The sequence below is a fragment of the Sinocyclocheilus grahami genome, unplaced genomic scaffold, assembly GCF_001515645.1.
Source record: "Sinocyclocheilus grahami isolate Dianchi unplaced genomic scaffold, SAMN03320097.WGS_v1.1 scaffold99.1, whole genome shotgun sequence".
In the NCBI taxonomy this organism is placed as follows: domain Eukaryota; kingdom Metazoa; phylum Chordata; class Actinopteri; order Cypriniformes; family Cyprinidae; genus Sinocyclocheilus; species Sinocyclocheilus grahami.
The window spans coordinates 1,524,486-1,547,911 of record NW_015505278.1 but is presented as its reverse complement, the minus strand read 5'-3'; the positions used below and the strand labels follow the sequence as shown (position 1 = coordinate 1,547,911).

The 23,426-nt window shown below is 39.1% G+C and overlaps 1 protein-coding gene across 3 annotated transcripts in view; it reads right to left on the bottom strand.

The window, feature by feature from the left end:
* Positions 1–1,223: 1,223 nt before the first annotated feature.
* Positions 1,224–23,426, bottom strand: part of LOC107588190 (exocyst complex component 6B-like) — a 101,302-nt gene continuing 79,099 nt past the window's right edge. For 2 of the 3 annotated variants that reach the window (XM_016276215.1, XM_016276216.1), the window contains exons 21-22: positions 7,367–7,479; positions 1,224–1,830 (exon numbers count right to left, since the gene is read on the bottom strand). In XM_016276215.1, coding sequence (XP_016131701.1) covers positions 1,704–1,830; positions 7,367–7,479 — 240 coding nt within the window. In that variant the 3' untranslated portion in view covers positions 1,224–1,703. The remainder of the gene's footprint in view (positions 1,831–7,366; positions 7,480–23,426) is intronic. The other variant, XR_001609556.1, reaches the window with a different exon arrangement.

The following is a 23,426-nucleotide window of genomic DNA, read 5'->3' as shown; positions in this document are numbered from 1 at the left end:
TGTTCTCTACAATCAGAGCTGTCTGCTAAGGCTGAATGTACTCATGCGTGCTCGCTTTTACACGCCAACTCATGTCCATTCCCTGGTCATATGTCCAAGACCAGGTGCTGTGCGGGGAAAAACTGTTAATTATTGGCATGAAAAAAAGTCAAGGCACAAACAGAAAGAGCTGAATCCAGAAAACAGCTCGAAATAATTTGACGTGGCGCTCATTCTGTCCCTAAAAATGAAGAATTCCCTTTATACTTTAATGGTTTTGCATCCATTGTAAGGGACAGGCTTCAAACACACATCTTTTGTGCCAGTAAAAATAGAAATGAAAGAAAAAGAAAACTCCCTTTAAACACAACAATCTCTGCTCCCTAAAACTCCATTTGAAAAGAAATACACAATATTGCACCCTCATTCCTATCAGAGAAAATATCAAAGTTATGGGAAGACGACACTGCTTAAATACTTTAAAGCAATTTATATTAGTTTTAATGTACAGTGGTGTACATAAACTCACGTCTGTATAAATGTGCTGACATTAGCCCGCTCTTGTAATTCTCTATCTTTATGCCAGTATAATAGAAGGTTCCCCTACCTTACACATCCTCAGTCAGTTTTGGCATTGAATGCTGGCTGATATATTTGCAATTAATTAATACAAGAGACAAAAGCCTCTATTCTGCATATCTGATGTCCAATCAACAAACGCAAAACCTTAATCTTAACCTGATCATTTTCATGAAAATAGTAAACTAATCTTCTTCAAATCTGCCACACAGCTGTTGTTCTTTTAAGGTATTAAGCTATAATCTATGTCTTGGCTGTAAACAGACTAAAGCTGAAGTATGTCTAGCATACAATTACTACACATAAAAGATTTAACAAGAGCAGTAACTAGATTCCCTGTATTGAGAACTCAGTAAATCTTCACTCATTATGATCAGCACTCAAATGAACCCTTGACCCCTCTGTGAGAATATTAATTTATATTCTCACACATATTAAAGGGATAGTTCATCCAAAATGATCATTCTTTCATCATTTATCCACATGTTGCTGCAAACCTGTATGAATTTTTCTTCTGTAGAACACAAAAGAAAATATGGAAAAAGAAAAATGTTGGTAACCAAATAGTATTGGTAATCATTGACTTCCATTGTATGGACAAACTAAATAGAGACATTTCTTAAAATATAGTCTTTTGTGTTCCACGGAAGAAAGTCATACAGGTTTGGAATGAAAGGAGGGTGAGTAAATGATCATTTTTAGGGGAACTATCCCTTTAAATTTGATATGTTAGAAATGATGACAGCAATATTCAAGTCTAGTTAGTGTTCCAATTTCCTTTAACTTTGCAGCAATTTAAGTAATATCCACATTACAGTGTAACTATTTGTCAAATTCAAAATGAGAGAAATAATACTTTAGAACTATTGTAAAGGCCATTCAAATTGTGACAGGAGAACAGTCCTTTTGACACCCGATACAAGACAATAAAAGGCAACTGAGGAAGGAAGACATGGATACCATATCACAAGGGCACGGGATGGTTTAGCAGGCGCACCTTTCAGAGAGGTGCATCTATATACGTGCATGATAGTGCAGGTGTCTATGTGCGAAAAGAACAATATGTCCAACTATTGGAGGTGTGCAAGCGCAGTCTGGTGGCAACTCATCAAGACGTGGGGCCGTGTGCTGAATCGATGGCTTTCTCAGGCCTGGTTGGTGGCGATGAGATTTCTCAGCTGCTTCACGACAGTGTCTATGAGCTTTTGCTTGTCCCGTTCATTTTTACGGAACTGAGCAAACATGTTGTTCTTGCGGCTGGTGTCCTTCATCCTGCACACAATGAATGAAGCATATGAGATCATTAGATTACAAAACCAGAAAAAAATGGATTGGTTTCTTCCACTTGGACACTCTAGACTTTCATGTATCCTCAGAATTAAATGCTCGTAGCAGTAACGCAGAACAAAGAGAGACCAAACAGAGAATGAAAGAGTAGCATTGTTTCACTAAAGCGTAATCAATCCAAACTCATCATTTATAAGACCTTAAATGAATATAAAACAAGGGGGCCACTTAACCTAATGTCATGACGGTCACAGAGTGCTACACCACTAAAGAGCTTGAGGAAGGGCACAGACTTTAACTGAGACTACCACTGTGTGGTAAGAAAGGCGCTCCATATGGTGTGCCATGCAGGAGCCTTGGAGCAGTCCTGCATGGAGGTTCTAATGAACATGCTCACTTTCCTGCCACTTGTGCCAAATGCTTCTTCTCAGTAGCCTGGAGATCACTGAGCCAATGCCTGCACATTCCTCTCATTCGCAACCAGACAAATCGTGGCCAAGCTCTCAGAGTTTGACAAAATACTGAAGTGACCCATCAAGGCATTGAAAGAAAAAAAAAGGGAAAAAAATAACAGTCTGTAGTCCTCAGCCTGAAAATTAAAAGGGGGAATATTATGGAAAATAGTATTTTCCTTGCTCATTTTAAACTGAAAATTAGCAAGATTTTTAAGCTAACTGTCAACAAAAACACTACAGTTCGAAAGTATGGGGTTGTTAATTTTTTTTTTTTTTACGATTCCGAAAGAAGTCTCTTATACTTACCAAGGCTTCATTTATTTGATCACTGCAAAATAGTAATATTGCGAAACATTATTCTTTAATATTGCAAAATAAATCTTTTGTAACATCTTTCGTAATAGAAATCTTTATTTAAATGGTTAGTTCACCCAAAAATGAAAATTAGCCTACGTTTTACTCACCCTCGAAGCATCCTAGGTGTATGTGACTTTCTTCTTTCAGACGAATCCAATCAGGATTCAGATGAGTTATATTAAAAATGGTCTTGGCCCCTCCAAGCCTTACAATGGGGGTAAGCGGGTGTTTGTTGTCAACAGTTCAGAAGACGTGAAATAAAGTGCACACATCCATAATCAAACGTCCCTCACACGGCTCCAGGGGGTGAATAAAGGCCTCCTGTAGCGAATCCATGCATTTTTGTAAGATAAATATCCATATTTCAAACGTAATAAACACTTTGTTCTCACTTCCACTGACTGTGGTACGCGGAAGACATGCAGACAGATGACGTAGGACGTAGGTGTCATGCGCGCACCTCTGAGAAATGCAGGAGCAAAGGAAACAATGTTTCCTTACTTTAGCAAAAGGAAAACCAGTCTCCTCCTGGCTTGTATCGAAATCCTCCGACATTCTTCTTTACAAATCTTTGTTTTGTGCTTCTAATTCGTGACCGGCATTTTGTTTTGTTCTCTCTCCGCGCTCGTCAGTAATCATGCAACGCCGACGTCCTACGTCATCTGTTGGATCACCTTCCGCATATGACAGAATACCGGAAATGTGAGAAAAGTGTTTATTACGTTTAAAATATGGATATTTATCTTATAAAAATGCATGGATTCGCTACAGGAGGCCTTTTTTCATCCCCCGGAGCCATGTGAGGCATGTTTTATTATGGATGCGCGCACTGTATTTCACGTCTTCTGAACTGTTGACAACCGAACACCCACTTACTAGGGCTTAGAGCTTGGAATAGCCAGGACAATTTTTAATATAACTATTCGCTACAGGAGGCCTTTTTTCATCCCCCGGAGCCATGTGAGGCATGTTTTATTATGGATGCGCGCACTGTATTTCACGTCTTCTGAACTGTTGACAACCGAACACCCACTTACTAGGGCTGCATGATTAATCGAATGCGATTGTCATGCACATTTTGTTAAAAAAGCCGGTTCTGTAATCAGCAGTAAATCATCATTGCGTGCTTTCAGATGGAGCAGAATTTACTACACATAGCCGTAGTTCACTGACAAGTTACGCAGACAATTTTATTGCGCGATTCTGAAATCAAAGAAATCAGTGAACTATGGCTCTGTGAAGTAAATGCTGCTCCATCTGAAAGCATGTGAAAATACCACATTTAATAACATATTTTTACTCCAAACTCACTTCATAACGTCAGTCAAGTGTTTGAAATAAATCCTTCTGTGAGATGATGTGGCTTCTTACACAGAATAAGGCACGCAACATATTTCATAGTATTTAATCAGTGATAAAGGCATTGCATTATAAATATACTTTATTTTAATGAAAATTATAATAATAAGAACTCAGATAAACCGTATATTGCCGTAGTCGTGTGTTTATTAGTCACATTGAATCTTCTGTTTATTCAGCTGCAACCATAGGCATTTTCTGGGTTTCTTCTGCGAGGCGTATTTGGAGTTTCAGTGCGAGAGCGCCCTCTGGCCTTTGGATGGAGATTTACTGCTGATCACAGAACCGTGCTTCACTGAAAGATACGCATTACAATCGCAGCTTCTGTCAAATCGAGATCTCGATTCCATTTCGATTTATCGTGCAGCCCTACCACTTACCCCCATTGTAAGGCTTGGAGGAGCCAGGACCATTTTTAATATAACTTTGTTTGGATTCGTCTGAAAGAAGAAAGTCACATACACCTAGGATGCTTTGAGGGTGAGTAAAACTCAGGCTAATTTTCATTTTTGGGTGAACTAAACATTGTCTTACTATCACTTTTGATCAAATTAATGTGTTCTTTCAGAATAAAAGTATTCATTTCCTTTAAAAAAAACTTCCTGATCCTAAACTGTACATATATAATTTTTTAAAGGTACAGTACAAAAAAAAAAAGGGTTAGACATTAGGTAGAACGGGGCAAAACTAAACTTTGTTGCAAGAAACCATTTAATTAACATTCACAAACTTCAGAGAAACCATAAAATACTACAAAGTCTAGAATATGGTCCTTATGAACACAATTCAAGTTACAAATATTGTTAAAGAGTCGATCTGTTACGGAAGAAATTTCATTATCACCACCAGGAACAAATCCACTCACTCTACTTCTATCAACTCTTCCTGCATGTCTTATTCGCTAGAAGTATTAGACAAGATAGCCATCGCCACGGACACATGACTATACTGCCATTGTGATATGCATCACAGCTTTATTACAGAGAGCCGCCTGTGATTACCATGGTGATAAGAACCACCACCACCTAGTGCGGAATTCTTGCTTTGCTGAGCATAAGAGTTTGTGTCTTGCTTCTGGAGTTCAACAAACAAGAAGTGGAGATTGAAGTGGACAGAGTATTAGAAAAGTGACGCTCAACTGGTTCTGCTTCAGGCAAGGATTTTACATCGGAGATCAGCTACCGACCCGACACAGAAGCAAAACTGTTTACTGTAAACTAAAATTATTAACACAAAACAGACCTGTCTTTATAGTTTGAGTGTCTGGGTTTAAAATGTTTCTTGAATTTTGATGGTTTAATGCTCTTGGTTGGCGATAATTCATTGCACAAAACATACTGTGGTCGGCACAAACCATGTTTATTCTCGCTGCAAGTGAATTTTCATATTTCTACCATATTTCACTTCTACCTTGTGTAGATGAGGACACAGGCCTAATGTGGACAGATGCTACGGGGAACTAGGAGTGCCACTTAAAAATAAAAAAGCAAACAATTGTCAATGTATTAATGTAATGTAATCACTTTTGGATCTGACAAATAAATTGACACTCACAACAGTCATTCATTTTTGTTTAAAAATAATAAAAGTAGTAAAAACAAAATTGATCAATCATCTTAAATGCAACAATTAAATTGCATTTTTTAAGCATTTATAAAACCATATCCAAACCATATTTTGTGTCCCTCACACCGACGTTAACGTGCATTTTGTTGTTTACATTTAGCATTTTCTCCCCAGCAACATGTATGTACATCTGAAAATGATTCAAAGTTTTGTTATGACTGTTAAGAGTTTGGTGCATTTCTATACAATATTTTTCTTATTCCACATTTTTTCTTGTTCTGAATGTTAGAAAATTGGATATGCAACAGTACCCTTGAAATATTGGCTATCCCTGCAATGAGGTGATACACAATCACATCACTGCTGATCCGACTTCACTTCCTCAGTTTGGATGCTTAATCCACTTAGAAACAATAAAGATTTTACTGGATGAGTTTTTTAAAACAAACTAAAACTCATGTTCTTACATTTAATCTTCCTTTCCCCCCTCTAAGCAACTAAAATCCTTGTCTTTTCAAATACACTCCAATAAAGGAAAGCTTTTCTCCTCAACGAGCCAGTCGTGCTCTGATTCCAGACACACACACACACACACACACACAGTATTCGTGTTTAGTGGTGTGCTAACCCTGGCCCGGGCTAAATAATACAGATCACTTTCACAGAGACAGAGAGGCAAGAGGGTAAGGCTGAGGTAAGTGCAGCTCTAATGGGATCAGGCGAGTGTGTGTGTGTGTGGTTGTGTAATGCCAATCCACTGCTGCTTTATATCACAGATACAAGAGGACAGCCAGAGAAGGGAAGGAGGGAGGCAAAGAAAAAGAGAGTGACAGAGGAAAGCAGAAGTGATCGAAGTCTAGCAAATGCACACATACACAACACTGAGGAATGCATACATTCTGCAAACACATAAGGAGTTTTAATGACAGCATGCAAAACACTGACATTAACACTCACTCTTGTATATAATGTACAGCAAAAGTCATAATGTGAACCAAACCTTACAAACTTAACACACACTGAACATGTGAGTGAACATTAAAAAAAAATGTTAAGAAAGGTCCAGGCCGTATTTCACTCCAAAAAACTAAAAATATAAATAATATATTATTATTATTTTTGTGTGTGTGTTTGTGTTTGTATGTATTGTGTATTTATATGATGATTGATAAATATGTTATCATTAATATACACTGGGCAAAGATATAAAAAATTTTTACTGCAAAGTACATTATTAAAGAACATTGTAATTGTAAGTATCAGTATTGTTATATTATCATCATGGTAGTATTATTGTACTTAATTTTGTAATATAAAAATGACTAAGATTTTATATTTTATTTACAAAATTAGATTTGAATTCTATAAATATTAATCATTGTATCTGGACAGATAGTTTTTCATTACTGTATGACAAGAGTGAGATTTTTAGTTATATAATAATGGTATATGCTATAAAATTTAGGTATATGCTTAACTGCCATAAAAATAATGTCACAATACTAAAACCATAAAAAGGGTTAATTTCCTCTATTTAAAATATTGTTTCTTTTCCTTCTTTTTCAGGGTGAAAAACAACTTGGACATTTAATGAAAATTACCCATGTAAAAGAGCACTCTCATCACAAATACCAAATGCAGAGTACTTACGACCGAGAAATCCTGCTCATGAGTAACAGATGAGAGATGAGAGGGAAAAAAATGGTTTGCATCTGATCTGATGTCTTGACAAAAGTGCATGTGGTTTGATGAGTGAGGAGAAGAGAGTGGCAAGTGAGACTCACTTCTCTAGGAGGGCCAGAGCCGTGTGAGGATTGACTCTCAGGTACTTGCAGGTGGGTCGGCCGTAGTCAGCCAGATACGTGGACCAGTCCCACTGAGTGAAGAGATCCAGTAACTAAACAGAGGACAGTGGTGGTGCAGGGAAGAAAAGACAAAGAGAAATCATTAAAGTTCATTAAACACTATCGCTGGCCCTTGTTAGATCAGGCTAGTTCACTTCTCCCAATGTTACATAAGTGAGCAGGGCCCCTTAAATGAGATTATAGAGGAGACACAGAGGAAAGCAACATGACAAAGCAGGGGATTAGAGGAGAATGGAGGGAGGTTAAAGAGAGAACAGCCATTTACACTCTTTCACCCGGACCTGACCCGATAATGGGCCGGCAATGACCCGTGATTGACCCGGACAGCTACTGACCTTGCTGGAGCCTGGCCAAAAGTGCACCCCACAGCACTGGCTCAATAAACAACAGAGCACATTCCTCCCTCCCAAACAAACCCACTCGCACAAACACACACATTTAGACGCAGATTCAGTGCTGGGAATGCAAACAAACACAATCAAACATGTCATCAAACTTGCAAACAGAAAAAAGGAAAATGACTACACAAAAGTCTCTGTATTCAATTGTAAAGACACATCAACGGACGCAAAAAAATGTGTGCCTATGTGTGCATGAGAAAAATACATCCATGACAGCAAGACATGGCTATAAGTATGTGAAATTGACTGCAGGTTTTTGTATAGACAAACAGTCTTTAGCTGTCTTTCCAAGAATACATTGAAAATTCTAGGATTAAATACATATCACCTCTGTATTTCAGCACAACCACACAAAGCTGAGGACAACTGAAGTTTGATTGATTTTTATACATCTAAGACGAAGCCAAGCTAAAATTGCATTATCTAGGTCTGTTAAGTTAAATAGCAAAATTTCATGGCCTGCTAAACTGTGATCACATTAGTGAAATTTTGCAGGCAAAAAGGTCCATTATCAATACTGTACAGTATCAATGTATGAAGCACAGCTCACACAAAAGTCACTTCCAAACTTAAGGAGATTTCTGTTAGTCATTATGAAATCTGTGTGGGAAATTCTTTTGCTTTTTAATGGGAAGTTCACGATTGCGTGGATTCCTATTGAAATGCCCGGATTTCGCCCATGAAAACAATTGTAAATTTGACCAAGTAACAGTAAAAGTGAATTCAACTTTAGTTCATGATAAAATAACGGACTGGTACAATTTCAGACTAAAGCATTTAAATAAGCACTTATTATTTAGGTCCATCTGAAATCAAACTTTTAACAAACAACAAGTTTAACCACCCGCTCTTCAAACCACGTGCACACACCCTGTGCGATGGCTGATAAGCACCTGCGTAAGATAAGTGATTTTTGGATTTGCATTCATAACTTGTTTGTTCCTTTCTTTTCTCTTCTTCCTGCTGGCATGGTCTGTACAGAACCACCAAGGGAGGAAGGCTGAGGAGGAGAGAGAGAGAAAGAAGTCAGGTTTTGCCGCTGTCATTTGCAATTTGAATGCACTTGCATACCACACAGCGCGAGCTAGTGTGTCAAACTCGTCCATGACCCGGGTTTCACCTTTCCGCTCTGCCTCTCCACCCCGCCTTCACCTCTCAATGAACTTCCACTCGGTCTCTCTCTTTGACCTCAGCGTGACCCCCGATAGTGTTATCAGCCCCTCTCTGAACAAACAGAGGGCCATGCTAGAGAGGAGCTGGAGTATGGGGGCGGGCGGGCGCTGGATTATCACTTCCTTTCATTCTTCTAAAAGAAAGAATGATGGAGAGAAAGGGAGAGAAAAAGAAAACATGACGTTGCACATTGGTGTGTTGCTCTCAGTTCTCCCTCAGCCTCAGCGTCAACCCTGGTTCTCTCTCCGCTCTCGGCCATTTGGATAAGGGCTTATAACAGTTATTCCGACCGTCGTACTTGTTTGTTTGGAACGCGGCAGGAATAGCTATTCTCGTTAATAGCCTGGGGGTGTTGGGAATTGACTGCAGTGTTAATTCTTTTCTCCCCTTAGACTTGTTGCTCTTTCTGGCAGCGTTCTGGAAAAACACGGTTTGATTTGCCACTTTACTGTTGCAATAAATCTAAAAATGCTCTGGTGGGGAGCTTATGTAATGATCACATATGCCCTAGTAACCTAGTAGCCACCTACAACGGCTTGTGAATAACCAGTCGATGAAGTACAATTAATCATTACGACTTAATGAGGTCAATGCGAATGAGCTGATCTGTAGAAGGAAAAGTAAGATGAGAGGATAACATTCTTAACCTCAAAGTCAATTAGTTTTGTGTTCTGTAGTCACTAATGCTAAAGTGTTTTGTTCTCTTTGTGCCATCACTGCCACTATCACTTCATCCATGCCACTCCTTTTCTCGTTAGTTCTCCTCTCACCTCTGGCTGCCCTCTGGCTCTCAGCATTGTTTAGTGCATTCTAGAACTGGGCCGACAGCCCCAAAGGCTCACACAGGCCAAAGTCAGTTGAGCTTGAGCCTGAATAATGACAACATTGATAATATCCAGCACAGAAAAGAGAGATCAGCTTAGTAAAGAAAGCAATAACAATAACCCTCACCATAAACAACCAGGAAAAGAGGCCAAAGTAAAACGTGTCCTATATTCAGAAGGACCTACTCAGTTATCTGGCAGAGTAGCTTCAGGTTCCGTCTTAATAAAAATGTGTTTTAAAAGTCTACTAAACATGGGATGAGTCACAATGGGCTGGTATGCGAGTTGTGATTTGAACCGTAGCAAATGGAGCTCAAGTGCATAGTCGTAAATGTGAATGATGAGCAAATCCGATATAGATACAGCAGTAGTAAATGTCTGCTGGGAGCAAATATGAGCATATGAGATCTGAGAGAAAGAAAAAAGTGAAATCAAGAGGATAATCAAAGAGGATAGGAAGTAGCTTTGTTGGCCTCTTCAAATGACATGTAAACAGTTTTCTCATGTACTCAGTAAAAAGAATAAGAATTCTCCTAGTTTAAAGGCCAAGCTCACCCAAAACTGAAAATTTTGTCATCAAATACTTTGTTACATTCTTCCTAACCCATAAAACTTTTATTCATCTTTGAAGCACAAATTAAGATATTTTTGAAACCTGCTGGGAGATTTGTCCCACTATTGGAGTTGATTCCTCCAAAACTCTGACGCTTAAAAAAAACAAATATTTGATCAATGCACATACAGAGAGCAAAGGGAAATGGAAGTGGAACAGTACATGCTTAACGCACAATAACAAACTTCATTGGTTCTTGCGGAAGCTCAAACATGCTTACGTAGCAGACAAGAACAAACCTAATTGGTTCTCACATGTCAAGCATGTTTGAGAATCTTTTTTATTACATTTGATGTTCTCCATGTACGTGCATTAATCAATTTTATATGTGACAAAGCATAAATTGAATCTGTTCATCATATAAAGCAATCATTTCCTTTTTGGGGGGAACTATCCATTTTAAGTGTTCAATTATATATGTCTCTGACATTTATCACTGATTCCCTGTCAAAGTGTTTCAATACCTAATTTTCTTCAAATCAATATTGTATTGCAGCATTTTCAAAAGGAGTAAAAAGAGATGCAAGAAAGAGGTGCAAAAAGTTTTGACGAGCAAATTTGTAGCTTTATAGAATAAATAACTGATGAACCTCAATCATCCTGTCCACCCCAAGTAAATTAACAAGGGGGTTTCAAACTCACAACTTTTAAGGTGGCTAGTTAACATCCATGCATTCTGATATGATCACCGCTTATGGTAATTTCTAGAGGTTTCTGTGAGAAATCTGCTAACGTTACTGAGAAAGGTCAGGAAAAGCGTCTTATCTTAAAATTGACCTGCACAGATAATGAACAGAGAAGTCTGAATCAAAAACACTTCGCTTCACTATCTATGGTTCTGGATCATGTGAATGCAGAGAGAGCAGCGGAAAGAAAAAAGGGGGAAGGAGCAGCAACTAAAATATCATTCAACATCAGTCAAAGTCCACCAGGAGGAAAATGATAAGCGGTAGCTGGGTACTGAAGAAGAAGAAAAAAAAAGGAAAAGTGGATCCCTGTTTCTAAAGCCATATTTCAGTCCGCACAGTAGTAGCACACAGAGGTCAGAGGTTATCCACAGAGGTTATCTTGGCTTAGGCTCCATCTACGCTAAAGCGTCCAGCAAAACAGCAAGCATGAGACACTCAAACACAAATCTCAGTCTATGCAAACATACATGCTCTTAAAGTATACTCATGTCAATCATCAAGGATTAACAATGTTGAACATGTGCTTTCTTTTCTGTCAAAAAACACTTTCAACTGACAAAGTCCTAGAAGCACCAGTGCTGGAGATAACAGCAACTGTCAATCAAAACAAGAGAAAGAGTATAGAGAGGAATAAGAGACAAAACCAAAAAATAAAAATCTTGCCAACAATCTTAAAGGCATAGCTCACTCAAAAATGAAAATTGTGTTATCATTTACTTATCCTCATGTCGCTCCAAAGTTATGACTGACTTTCTTCTGTGGAATGCAAATATCTTACCATTTTTTCTTTTCTTTTTTTGTGTCCGTACCATGAAAGTCTAATCTTGTTCTGACACCAATATTCTTCAGAAACTCTTCTCGTGTTCTGCAGAAGCAAGCAAGTCATAAGAATAACACGAGGTTCAGTAAACCATGACAGAATTTTCATTTTTGGATTAACTACCCTTTAAGTGCTATAAACATGAATTTTGCTGCATATTATTATGTCAAAATAATGGCAGTGAAGTAGGTCTACATATAGGGTGTACCAAAAAGAGACTGTACAATTCAGAGTGAGTAGGGCATAGTTATGCGCTCATTCAAATAGAATTCACCCGGCACTGAACTCTGAACAGAGTTTAAAAATGAACAATAACCACTTCCCATTGGTCCACTCTGCTAGGATGATGGTGGGGCTGTGCCACAACTGAGTGGCTCATATAATTACATTAAGAGAAGCAGAGACCTACATGATTAAGACCGGACAGAAGTCTCGAGAGGGCTTCAGAAGATTTCAGCAGAGCAGAAGCTCCAGCCTGAAGTATTCTGACAGCCGTAACTCGATTAAAAAGGGTACAAACATCTCTCAGTCTAAATTAAAACAAACACAGACTGCAAGATACAAAGAGTTCATGAGATTAAGGTTACACCTTTTTAACTCTGTGACAATACTTAATTGATACAGAGTTTCTCTTACTGGGTGTGTATAGAACAAGTCACTACAAGACAATGCTAATCTCTAACTGCAAAGTGAACTTTTGCTGAGGGAACTCTAAGCATGTCCAAAAAGCATGAGGGAGGTTGGGGTCAGTGGGTGGTCAAGATGGCGATGGTTGCAGTGGCCGATACACTCTGCCTCTAAGCTGAACTCCACTCGGGTCATTGTTCTGTTATCAGTCCTTTTTTTCTCTGTTAGCAAGCCACATCAGGGACAAGTGAAAACAGCCCTCTTCCTGAGGCTACAACGTCTGAGGAGCCGTAGTCTTGGGAAGACTTGGCCTCAAATTTACCTTCCTGTCCTCTTCAGACAAGGAAGAGTTATCTCGGGGGTTATGGCGTGGTGAAGCGGTCATAGAGACCTGATGAAAGTGGCTAAATCCCACAGAATGTAAAACAGTCCCATTTCTGAAACATCTAAAGATTGTAAATGGCTGTGTAAGTGAACCTTAGAAAAACCTGGTTCACTGAAATCTTAGTAAAATCGGATGGCAAACTATGACAGAAGTATCACAAAAAGTGAACCAAAAAGTTTCAAATATTAAATAAAAAAAATTATATAATAATACATTTATAATTAATATATGACAACTGTAAATCTGTATACTCTCTGTGAACTTCTGGTTGAATTGTTTTGACACTTATTTTAATTGAGTTACAGACTGTAATTCATGGACATTTGACAGCGTTTACGTTAGCCTAGGGGAAGAGGTGGCCTCACTTTCAACTTCCTGTCCATTCAGAAGAGAGAGTTATTGCCAGGTCAAAATGACAACAAAACAGTCACAAGCCCTTTCGGTCCAATGCAGGACAGATCAACTAAGAATGAGTGTTAATAAATGAATGAGCAATATCTGTAGGTGGAGAATGAGCTCATTCTCACTGTCCATTTTATCCACACAAACCGTTTAAAGGAGTTGCTGGTGATAATTAATAACTGTTAGACTGAAAAACTTGGCACTGGCCTGGGGAAGACATGACCTCTCTTTTACCTTCCTGTGGATTCCGACAAGGTAAAAGTTATTGCTGGGGCAGCAGTGTGACAGAACGGTCAGAGCTAAGAGCTGGTAGCAAGAATCTAAAACCGACAGGAAAGCTGAGAGGAACAAAGAACAGAAAAAAGAATGAGGTTGAAATATTTACTAGAGAGTTTTAGCATTCTTAAATACACGTAGTCAAAATAATGTACTGCGTCTGATCTACGTATAGTATGTCATCTAATGTACTCACACTGACATAAATTACAATTATTCTGAGGTAAATATATAAGAAAAGGATGTACACAAAAGATTTGTGCCTTCACATTACAGGAAAAATCCTTGATCAAAAGTGACAGTAAAGATTTTTACATTGTTACAAAAGATTTGTATTTTAAATAAATGCTTCTTTTGAACTATTCATGAAATAACGCATCATGGTTTTCATAAAAGTATTAAGCATCACAACGTTTTTCAACTTTGATAATAATAAGAAATGTTTCTTGAGCACCAAATAAGCATTTGGTTATACTATTTTACTTAGATTTGATCAAATAAATGCAGACTTAGTGAGCATAGGACACTTTTTACAGACCTCAAACTTACACTTAAAACGATAGTGTATATGTATACACACACACACACACACACACAGACATACACAGTAGAGCAATTTTTCATCAGGAATTAGGATTTTAAACAATTTCCTTAAAAAAATGAAGTTGAAATAACTTTTTAAAGGTCTGTCTTCAAAGGTTTTGTAAGTCATTGTAGAAAAATCACTTTGTTCATGGAGAAAACATGGAATTTTTACTTCTGGAACTTGAATATTGTGCTCTATTCCAAAATGTGCTAAAACGGGATGAAATGCTGTGGAATATTCAAATATGAAATGGAAATTCAAAACTGCTTTATTACCAGCATGACGCAGTGTCTTTTGTTGAGGCGGTTTCCAGAAATCATATTTGTGTCAAGGGTGTCTCGTGTCTATAAGAAAAGATCCTTATTGAGGCTTACAGGAGATGGACAAATCAAAAAGGCTCTTACATCTGCTGGAGGAAAATGAAGATGGAATGTGGATCTGCGTGTGTTTGTGCATGTGGTGTGGTGACAGACAATAAACCTGCATTACAGAACTCCTACCCCTTTCACAGGGCATGAATAACGATATAATCTGATAAAAGGCTTTTTTGGTGATGGCGTGGTGCTATCTCTATGGACGTGAACTCTGACAGCCCTCATGATCAGGGTCACCAAAAGGCTACAGACTGAATACTGCTTACTCATGATCACCACAGCATGAAGACAAACAGATAAACAGCTGCCAAAAAAAGGGAAAGAGAGAGTGAGAGAGAGAGAAAAACAAAACAAAATGAAACTAAGGGTCAGGTTGGTGCTTGTTATCCCAATGGAATTCACCAAATCCTATTTACATTACTTAATGACAAATAAATTGGCATTTGTAAATGGCCTACGACACATTGTGCTTTCCAGTAAGAAGGTGATGAGGGTTGAGATGGAGGTTATTAAAGAGGCAAGACCGGTAAAACAACATCTCCGTCAAGCCTTTAAGTAGAAATTCCCAGAGGAGGAAAACAAAAAAATAAGGAAAGAAAATTAGAGGAAAAAGAAACAGGGGGTGGGGGAGAGTGAATGTGAAAATAATACCAGGCTCTATTTTTCTGTACCCCCATGCTCTCCCGTAAGGGCATAGCTCCTGGCGTGGGACTGATCTGAATAGAAGGTGAAGTTGTACGGGGTGAGGGGCTCAGACTTTAGATCCTGGCTGACTCCCTGACTGGACCAAAGCCAAGGTTACCGGAGGGTCAGCTCCCCCCTTCTCTCTCTCTCCCACTTTCCAGCATGAATAACATGCATAACACACACAGACTTACTGCTTTACCATACAAACCTCCCTCGGCCTGCCAATACCGACTGAGCCTGTGAGAGACGGACAGGGAGAAAGAGCGAGACAGATAGCACGTCAGGCTTATCGTCCACTGGCTCCGAGGGAATGCGAGCAGGGTCAGCCGGAGGCCACTCGACTGGCCCACCCCCTACTCGCTTACTCTCTCTCCCTTGGACGGAAAGACTGGCGGAAGGCTGGAGAAAGTGATTACACCTGGTCTGGTTCTGGCTGTTAACTAGAGGAAGGTCAGCCAGCGTGCGCCAGGGCCAGGATGAGTTCACGGTCCAAAACGTCACATTCATGTATCTTCCCATTCACTCCCCCGTTCTCTTTCCTCATCACTTAGAGTTGTCAGCTGTGCGCTCTAAATAATACACTGAGTGAAGTTTGCAGATAGCATGCATAAACAGCTATGTGTGCACATTAAAAATATGAATATGCACAACAATGTTGCTCTGGGCATGAAAGTAGTGTTAAAAAAAGGAAGATTCCAAGTGCATCTAAGAAAAGAAAATATTTTTTTTTCCAGACATTGCTTTCAAAAGGTTAAGAAAGATGTTCTATAGATCAGATATGTAGAAGTGATCCGTCATGGACTGCTTATATTTCTTGAGATGTTCCAAATGTGTAAGTTGCTTTCTAAGATGTAACTATCTATCTATTGGAAAATACAACCTCTGTATAGCTGCAGGGTATCACCAATTCTTAAATATTTATTTCTTAACAGTATGCATCAGTAATAATCAATAAAATAATAATAATCAATAAAAAAATAATGATAATCATCAATAAAAACTACTTGTCTCCACCTGCAGTTAATAATTAAAACTTGATATGGCATTTGTTCTCCAATTATTGTCTCCTTTACAGCCAGATGTTCTACACACAGGAACATTCGGCACAGGAACATACAATCCATCCAAACAGACTAAAACAGGGTTCCTAGAGTGCAAGTTACCAGAACCAAGGGTCAGAACTGAGGGAAACCACAGATATGTGGGTCCCATAAATGACCCCTATATCCAAATATACAAATACATTCTATTCTACACTCATGAAAAGTGATGGAGCTCCAGTCCGGCTGCTGGACAACAGGAAAGTCCGTTTTGATCTGGAGTAGTTTAAAATCAACCTTCAACTATTGTCAAATCTCACTGGTTACTGCAGGTCAAGTAGCCAAACATCTTGAAGTTTGTGTTGCCATATTTGATGTAGCCTGCGTATACATGTGTTGACCAGTCTTTTGTTTTGATTCGAGAGCAAAGAGGCATAAAATTAGTTCATCATACAAAGTGATCTTGTCACTTCAGATATACCAGTCAGTTGTATGGATTAATTTCAAGTTACTTTAATGTCCTCTTTGGACCTTGAAAAGTCTGGATCCTGTCAACTTTCCTAATATGCTGAAACATTCTTCAAAATATCTTTTGTGTTCCGCAAAAGTAAGTAAGTCATACAGGATTGGAACACCATGAGGTGGAATGAATGAAGGGTGAACTATATTTTTAAGATTCCTTGATCTTCCACATCATCCACTGTGTTTATATACACGAGAGAGAAATTCAGGAAAGGGTAAGCTGGAGAAGCAGGAATCAGTTGACAGTTTGTGTTCATGCTGAAGTGAGAGAGAAGTTGCATGTCAGTGCCATCCTCATAAGGCTGAATGGGACGCTGCCGCAAAGAAAGATGTCAACCCCCTGCTCAGAGAATATCTGCTCCCTCACTGACTCCATACAAGCAGGGCAGCTCATCTGTCTGACCCCTGGAGACCTGTGACAGCGCCTCGAACAGGCCTTTCACTGACACACACCAGCACGCCATTGAGAAGGAGCAGGGGAAATGGATTTAAACGTGACACACTCACTGGGCATTGAGAGGAAGCAAATGGGGGACGATTAAACTGTGACACCTGTCACTGGCTTGTTTAGGCAGACTATGGAGAAATGGTCTGAGGAGAGCACTGCCTGTGTCATTTCCTTTTCTTTCTCCTTCCTACATCTCCACTCCTCCTCATTCGTTTTTACTTATTTTCCATAAGCAAAGACAGGAAAATCTAGGAGAGTTGGTTTGCTTGTACAATTGAAGTTCTGTGGCAGTCTTCGTTCTTTCAAACTTTCTATCTCTCCTACTTTCTAAGGAACCACACAAAGAGCTGATCTGTGGGAGGCTGTAGCTGAACAGGGTGAGAAGAAGAGCATGTCCCATATGGTTTCATCCTCAATCTCTCTTTCCTGCACACCTTCACTGCCATCTGTCTGACCTTAGCTACTGAACCAGGCAGGTTAGGGTTCAGGGAGACTGCGGTTGACCAAGAGGCTCCATTAAAAACACAAACACACAATCAGGCTCTGGTTCATCCTACTGACATCACTAAAAGAGAATGTGGGACAGAGGTGGTCTTAAAAGCCCACCCCCAACCCAACCCCGCAAAGGTGGAAAATAACCTTGCAGATCAGTTCTATGCTTCACACAATCATTGAACTGTCAGTGGATGACAGGAAATTGATTGGAAATCTTATTGGAAAGTCTTTACTGAACAAATTAGTTTATTCTTATCTTAATTTGGGTCTTTCTGTCTCTGTTGTAGTGGAAAGAGGACAGGAAATTGGATTTGCATCATCTACACTAATGTGTTTGATCAGTTCACAAAATAATATGTCAGAGCTCACAATAAACGCAACATTTATAGGGACAGTTCACCCAATAAAATGAAAATTCTGTCATCATTTATTCACCACAATGTCGTTCCAAACCTGTATGACTTACTTTCTTCTGTGGATCATAAAAGATAATATTTCAAAGCGCCTACAGTATGTGCTTTTTTCTCTCCATAAAATAAAAGTCAGTGGGGTCCAATATTGGTTTGAATTCTTCATCTTTAACTAGATAAACATTAACACAAAAACAACAGTGTTGACTGCATTGATATTATGTGTATAACAGTTGCAATCACACAGAGAGCAGATTGACGATTTACAGCAGTGATTCACTCTCTCAAACGCACATGCTTGACAGGGAAATACCAAACAGCAATTTTGGAAACAGCTGGAAATCCCACATCTAGCTAGATTTCAGTTTCATTTTCCAAAGCAACATGTATTTGCTCCGTAAGCTCACTCATCTCTTAGCCGGTATTTCCACTTCTTCAATAATGATCACATTATGCCTTGACATTAATCAATGTTCAGTAGTGGTTAGTTTTCGTTTTGACTTTACAAGCTGCAGGGTCACAACCTTTCGCTTTCACTTAACTAGAAACTGTTAGTTGAAAATCATGTCATGTATAGATACATTTTTCCCCAAAGCCTGCATGTTGGTACATGCTGAGCAGCAACTGCCTGAAACTAAATGACACATTGATACTGTAAGTGTAAATGTACCTTGAATGGGACACTCCCATTAATCATTTCTCTGTACCTGCTCTAAATTTCCTCCTGTACCCCAAACAATATGAAAAAGAAATTATGAGAGTTTACAAAAACTTATATTACAAACAAGGTAGATACACTACCATGAAAAATCTGGGGTCAGTATGGTTCTTGTTATTTTTTTAAAGAAATTTACGTTAAAAGTTTTTAAAATACTTTTATTCAGCAAGTTTGCATTACATTGATCAAAAGTGACAGTAAAGACTTTCACATTGTTATAACAGATTTATATTTCAAATAAAAGCAGTTTTTAAACATTCTATTCATCAAAGAATTCTGAGGAAATGTATCACTTTCAACAATATTAAGCAGCACAACTGCTTTCAACATTTGTAATAATAATAATACATGTTTCATGAGCAGCAAATCAGCTTATTAATGATTTTCAAAGGATTTTGTAACACTGAAGACTGGAGTAATGACTTTTTTTTTTTTTTAAATCACCATTGCCATCACAGGAATAAATTCCATTTTAAAATACATTAAAACAGGAAACAGTTATTTTGAATTGAACTGATTTCGATTTTTTTTTAATCTTTCTGACCCAAAACTTTTGAAGTGTATCTACTTAAAAGGGTCATATGATGTGATTTCAAATTTTCCTTTCTCTTTGGAGTGTTACAAGCTCTTGGTGCATAAAGAAGACCTGTAAAGTTGCAAAGACTAAAGTCTCAAATCCAAAGAGATATTCTTTATAAAAGTTAAGAGTCAGCCACACCTACCTAAAACGGCTCGTTCTAACACGCCCCCACATGTCTACGTCACGATGTGGGAAGATTTGCATAACGCCGCCCAAATGTTCACGCAAAGAAAGAAGGCGCAACTTTTATTCTCGCTGTAGTATTGCTGTTGTCGCGGCCGTCATGTCGTGAAGACGCTGTGTGTTTCATTGTGAAAGCGAAACTACTTCGTTTGGTCTTCCAAAAGAGGACGATATCCGCTTCGTCATGCCTAGAGCTGATCTGTGCTGGTCGCTGAGGAAATACATCAACTTTGCACTATGGATCGCCGGATCGGCTTTCACCGTGGACAAAGCGGAGTCGGGTCCGGGGTAGTCACATGTGGTTGCCGCTCCTTCGTCGAATCCGCCGGCCGCACCGTTCTCTAGCCCGCCGGCCACCGCTCCCTCAAGCCCGCCGTGTGTGATGCTGTGTGTTTCGTTGTGAAAGCGAAACTACTTTGTTTGGCCTTCCAAAAGAGGACACGACTAGAAATCAGTGGTTAAGTTGTATTTACAACACTGTTCCAGAATGTGTAAAAAGACAGTATAAGTCCATTATAATCCGTAATTATGTCCCCACTGGATGCAACAAATGCCTCATTTATAATGGGTTTTAATGTTTTTGTCTCGTCACTCTGGCCCGGGACACGGCATCACAATATGGTAAGAGGCGTAACATTTCCGTAATATACTTGAGGAACGCTTGGATAGCTGGCCAATCACAGCACACCTCGCTTTTCAGACCGATGAGCTTTGTAAAAATCTACGCGTTTCAGAAAGGCGGGGCATAGAGGAGAAACAATAATGTACAGTATGTGGAAAATAATGTGTTTTTTTTTTTACCTTAAACCGCATTAAACACATTATACCAAATACACAAAATAATGTTCTTTTTAGCAACATCATATGACCCCTTTAATACACACACACTCAGGGCAATATTCAAACCTCAACAGTACCTTAGAGCCTGCAATATTTAAATGATATATAATTTTATGTTCTTTAGAAAATCAGCTACACAAATAAAGACTTCATCCTGAGGTTTGAAAAGGAGAACAAAATTGCTCATTTTGTTACGAGAAGTCTTTATAACTGAGAGAACATTCTCCAGATTCCCTGACTCTCCAGAGGAGGTTGCTGACTGAGAACTGGGAGCAAGCAGCAAATTTCCTTAAACCGCAGTGTACTCCTTTCAGAGCTTTAACTTTCTGGCCGCCAACATGTCCCCGCCTTGCACCCTGTTGCCGGAACAACATATTTTCACTATGGGTCACTAGCGGACTCAGAGTTTGTTTAGCAATTACCAAAGACACACACAAATGAAGAAATATAAACAGACTCCAAAATAACCCTGAGAGTATTAAATCATTGGATGGTGCCAGAACATTATATGGATCACATTTCAATAATTTGTTTCTGTACAAGCATCAAACCACGCTTAAACCAACATAACCAACTCTGAAAGCAAAATTCCACCTCAGAGCACAGAGTTATCACAATCACAAGAGAAAAGTGATGACAGAGAAAAAGAAAAGAGGGAATAAAGATAAAAAATATAAGAGACTGAGAGGCGAGGAAATCAGACACAGCTGCAGTTAGACATCTAGTTAGAATTATATGGTCACTAAGAAGTTGCCCAGGATTCAGAAGGACGCAAGCATAAGCCTTTAGTGGTATCACTGGTGTTAGGCTTTCACCGCCAAGAACTAAGAGAAAGGAATGGAAGGGGTTAGAGAGGGGAAAAGCATTTTACATTGAATCCTTTTAACAACGTTCCAGGAATTCTAGGATAATGCCTGTGGACAGGCCACAGGAATGCTTAGCAGCCTCATGGTTTCCAAATTCACGGGACCAGGAAAATGCTCCCCCGCCCCCCCTCTGCTCTTCTATGCAGTGCCCCAGAATGGGTCATGAAGGGTGGGGAGGAGAGACACCACCGTAAGGGATGTAATTAAATATCTCTCATTCCTTCAACCATCACCCTCTGGCACAAATGGATGCTGGAAACAAGGGTATACCATCTTAACTTCTGGAATGCCCTGTGGCTTTTATGCATCTGTACCAGAGCACAAAATTACTATGAGCCCTGCAAGGTCACAAACCAATCAGAACTGACATGAGAATGCCTTTAAAAATTCAAATTCAGTTAGAGAATTCATAATGAATATGAATGCAGAATTGCAATTTGAATTTGAATGTAAGACAGCACATTTAGAATTAATCTAAATTCATATAACTAATTTAAAAATCCTTTAAGCTAGAAGGTTATACAGATGGAATGCGATAGATAGATAGACAGAACAACAGAATGATACAAAATAGATAGATCTATCAAAATCTTACAAAATTCTATTTAAATCACCACTTCATACCAAATAACACTAATGTGAGTCCACGAGGGCCTCCACATCAACCGAGGCCTGGCTGCTGGTTCTTTCCACCCCCATCCCTTGGAGCTGAGAGGAATTTGGGAAGGCAGAAGATCCAGAGCCAGAGTTGAGGCATGCGGCAGCCCCGAGAACGTGCACTGCTGGGGGGCCAGCCTTACCACAGAGGCCAGCAGGCCTCCCACACCAAGGCCAGCCAAGGGTTCCCATCGCCACAAACCTTTCCTACTATAATCTACCAATATAAGACTCCTAAATATAGAACTGCAGCGTGCCGTTTAAAATACCTACTTCTGATTCCTCACAGTCTATTTATTAACTGTTGTTTTTTTCTTGTAAAATCACTCTTCATATCTTGCTAAAATAAACTTTGACCTCCACATTCTTCATATTTTGAAATTACATGGTTTGGGAATGACACTCAATTATGTCTTTAAGGATGTCATTTATATTCTATAGTGCTTCAAGCAACTCCTGCTGATTTCATGTATCTCAAGTCCAGTTCTTATGTCATACTTTTTCCTGTGCTCCTCAACATTAAACTGAAGTGTTATCTTGCTTCCTGACTACAAAATACCCCTACATACATTTGTATAATAATATGTATGAAGGTAGCCAGGCATTCTTCATGTGCTTATACTACACATATGTTCATTTACCTATGACAGATGAACCCACTCTTTCAAATCTCAGCCATGACATCTGAAAATTTCAGGTAGGCATTTCGGTTGAAGAATCAACTCTACTTGATAACCAAACTCAAACGCATTTAGCACTCCAAATAGCAGTATCCCCCTGTTGTGTGAACATGGCTCACGAATTAAGTCGTTCATCACGTCAGACCTCCATCCATCCTTTTACTCTTCACCATCTAAAGCACTTTGAAGCGGAGTCTGGACGTTCTTCTTTTCTTTTTGTACTCTTGTCTTTTCAGATAGGAGAGTGAATCCAGGTTCCAGCCTCTCACCAAATCCCCTCCCAGAGCTTCCGGACCTTTTCGTTGTCTATCTCCATAAGGATTGACCCGCGGCCCCATCCCAGGACCTGGGAGACTGGGACACAAACAGGCCCTTCAGGTTGATTTATCGGGCGTATTCAGGGCCAGGCATGCAGGGGGACAGAACGGTTCTGACGTCTCTGATCACCAGAACAACCCCTTGAAAAAGCCACCTCTTGAGAGAAGACTGCACCTCTACCAACTTCCATTGGATGCTATTTAAATTATAATAACAATAACAGTATTAATAAAGAAAGATATCTTTGTAGAAAGTCATGCATCATGACAGCTCAAAAGCAAAACATGACATTAAAAAAAGCAAAATGGCTATTTTGTTCATTCTTTTCTTCAGCATCCTCTTTTCTCCTCTTTAAAAAAAACAAA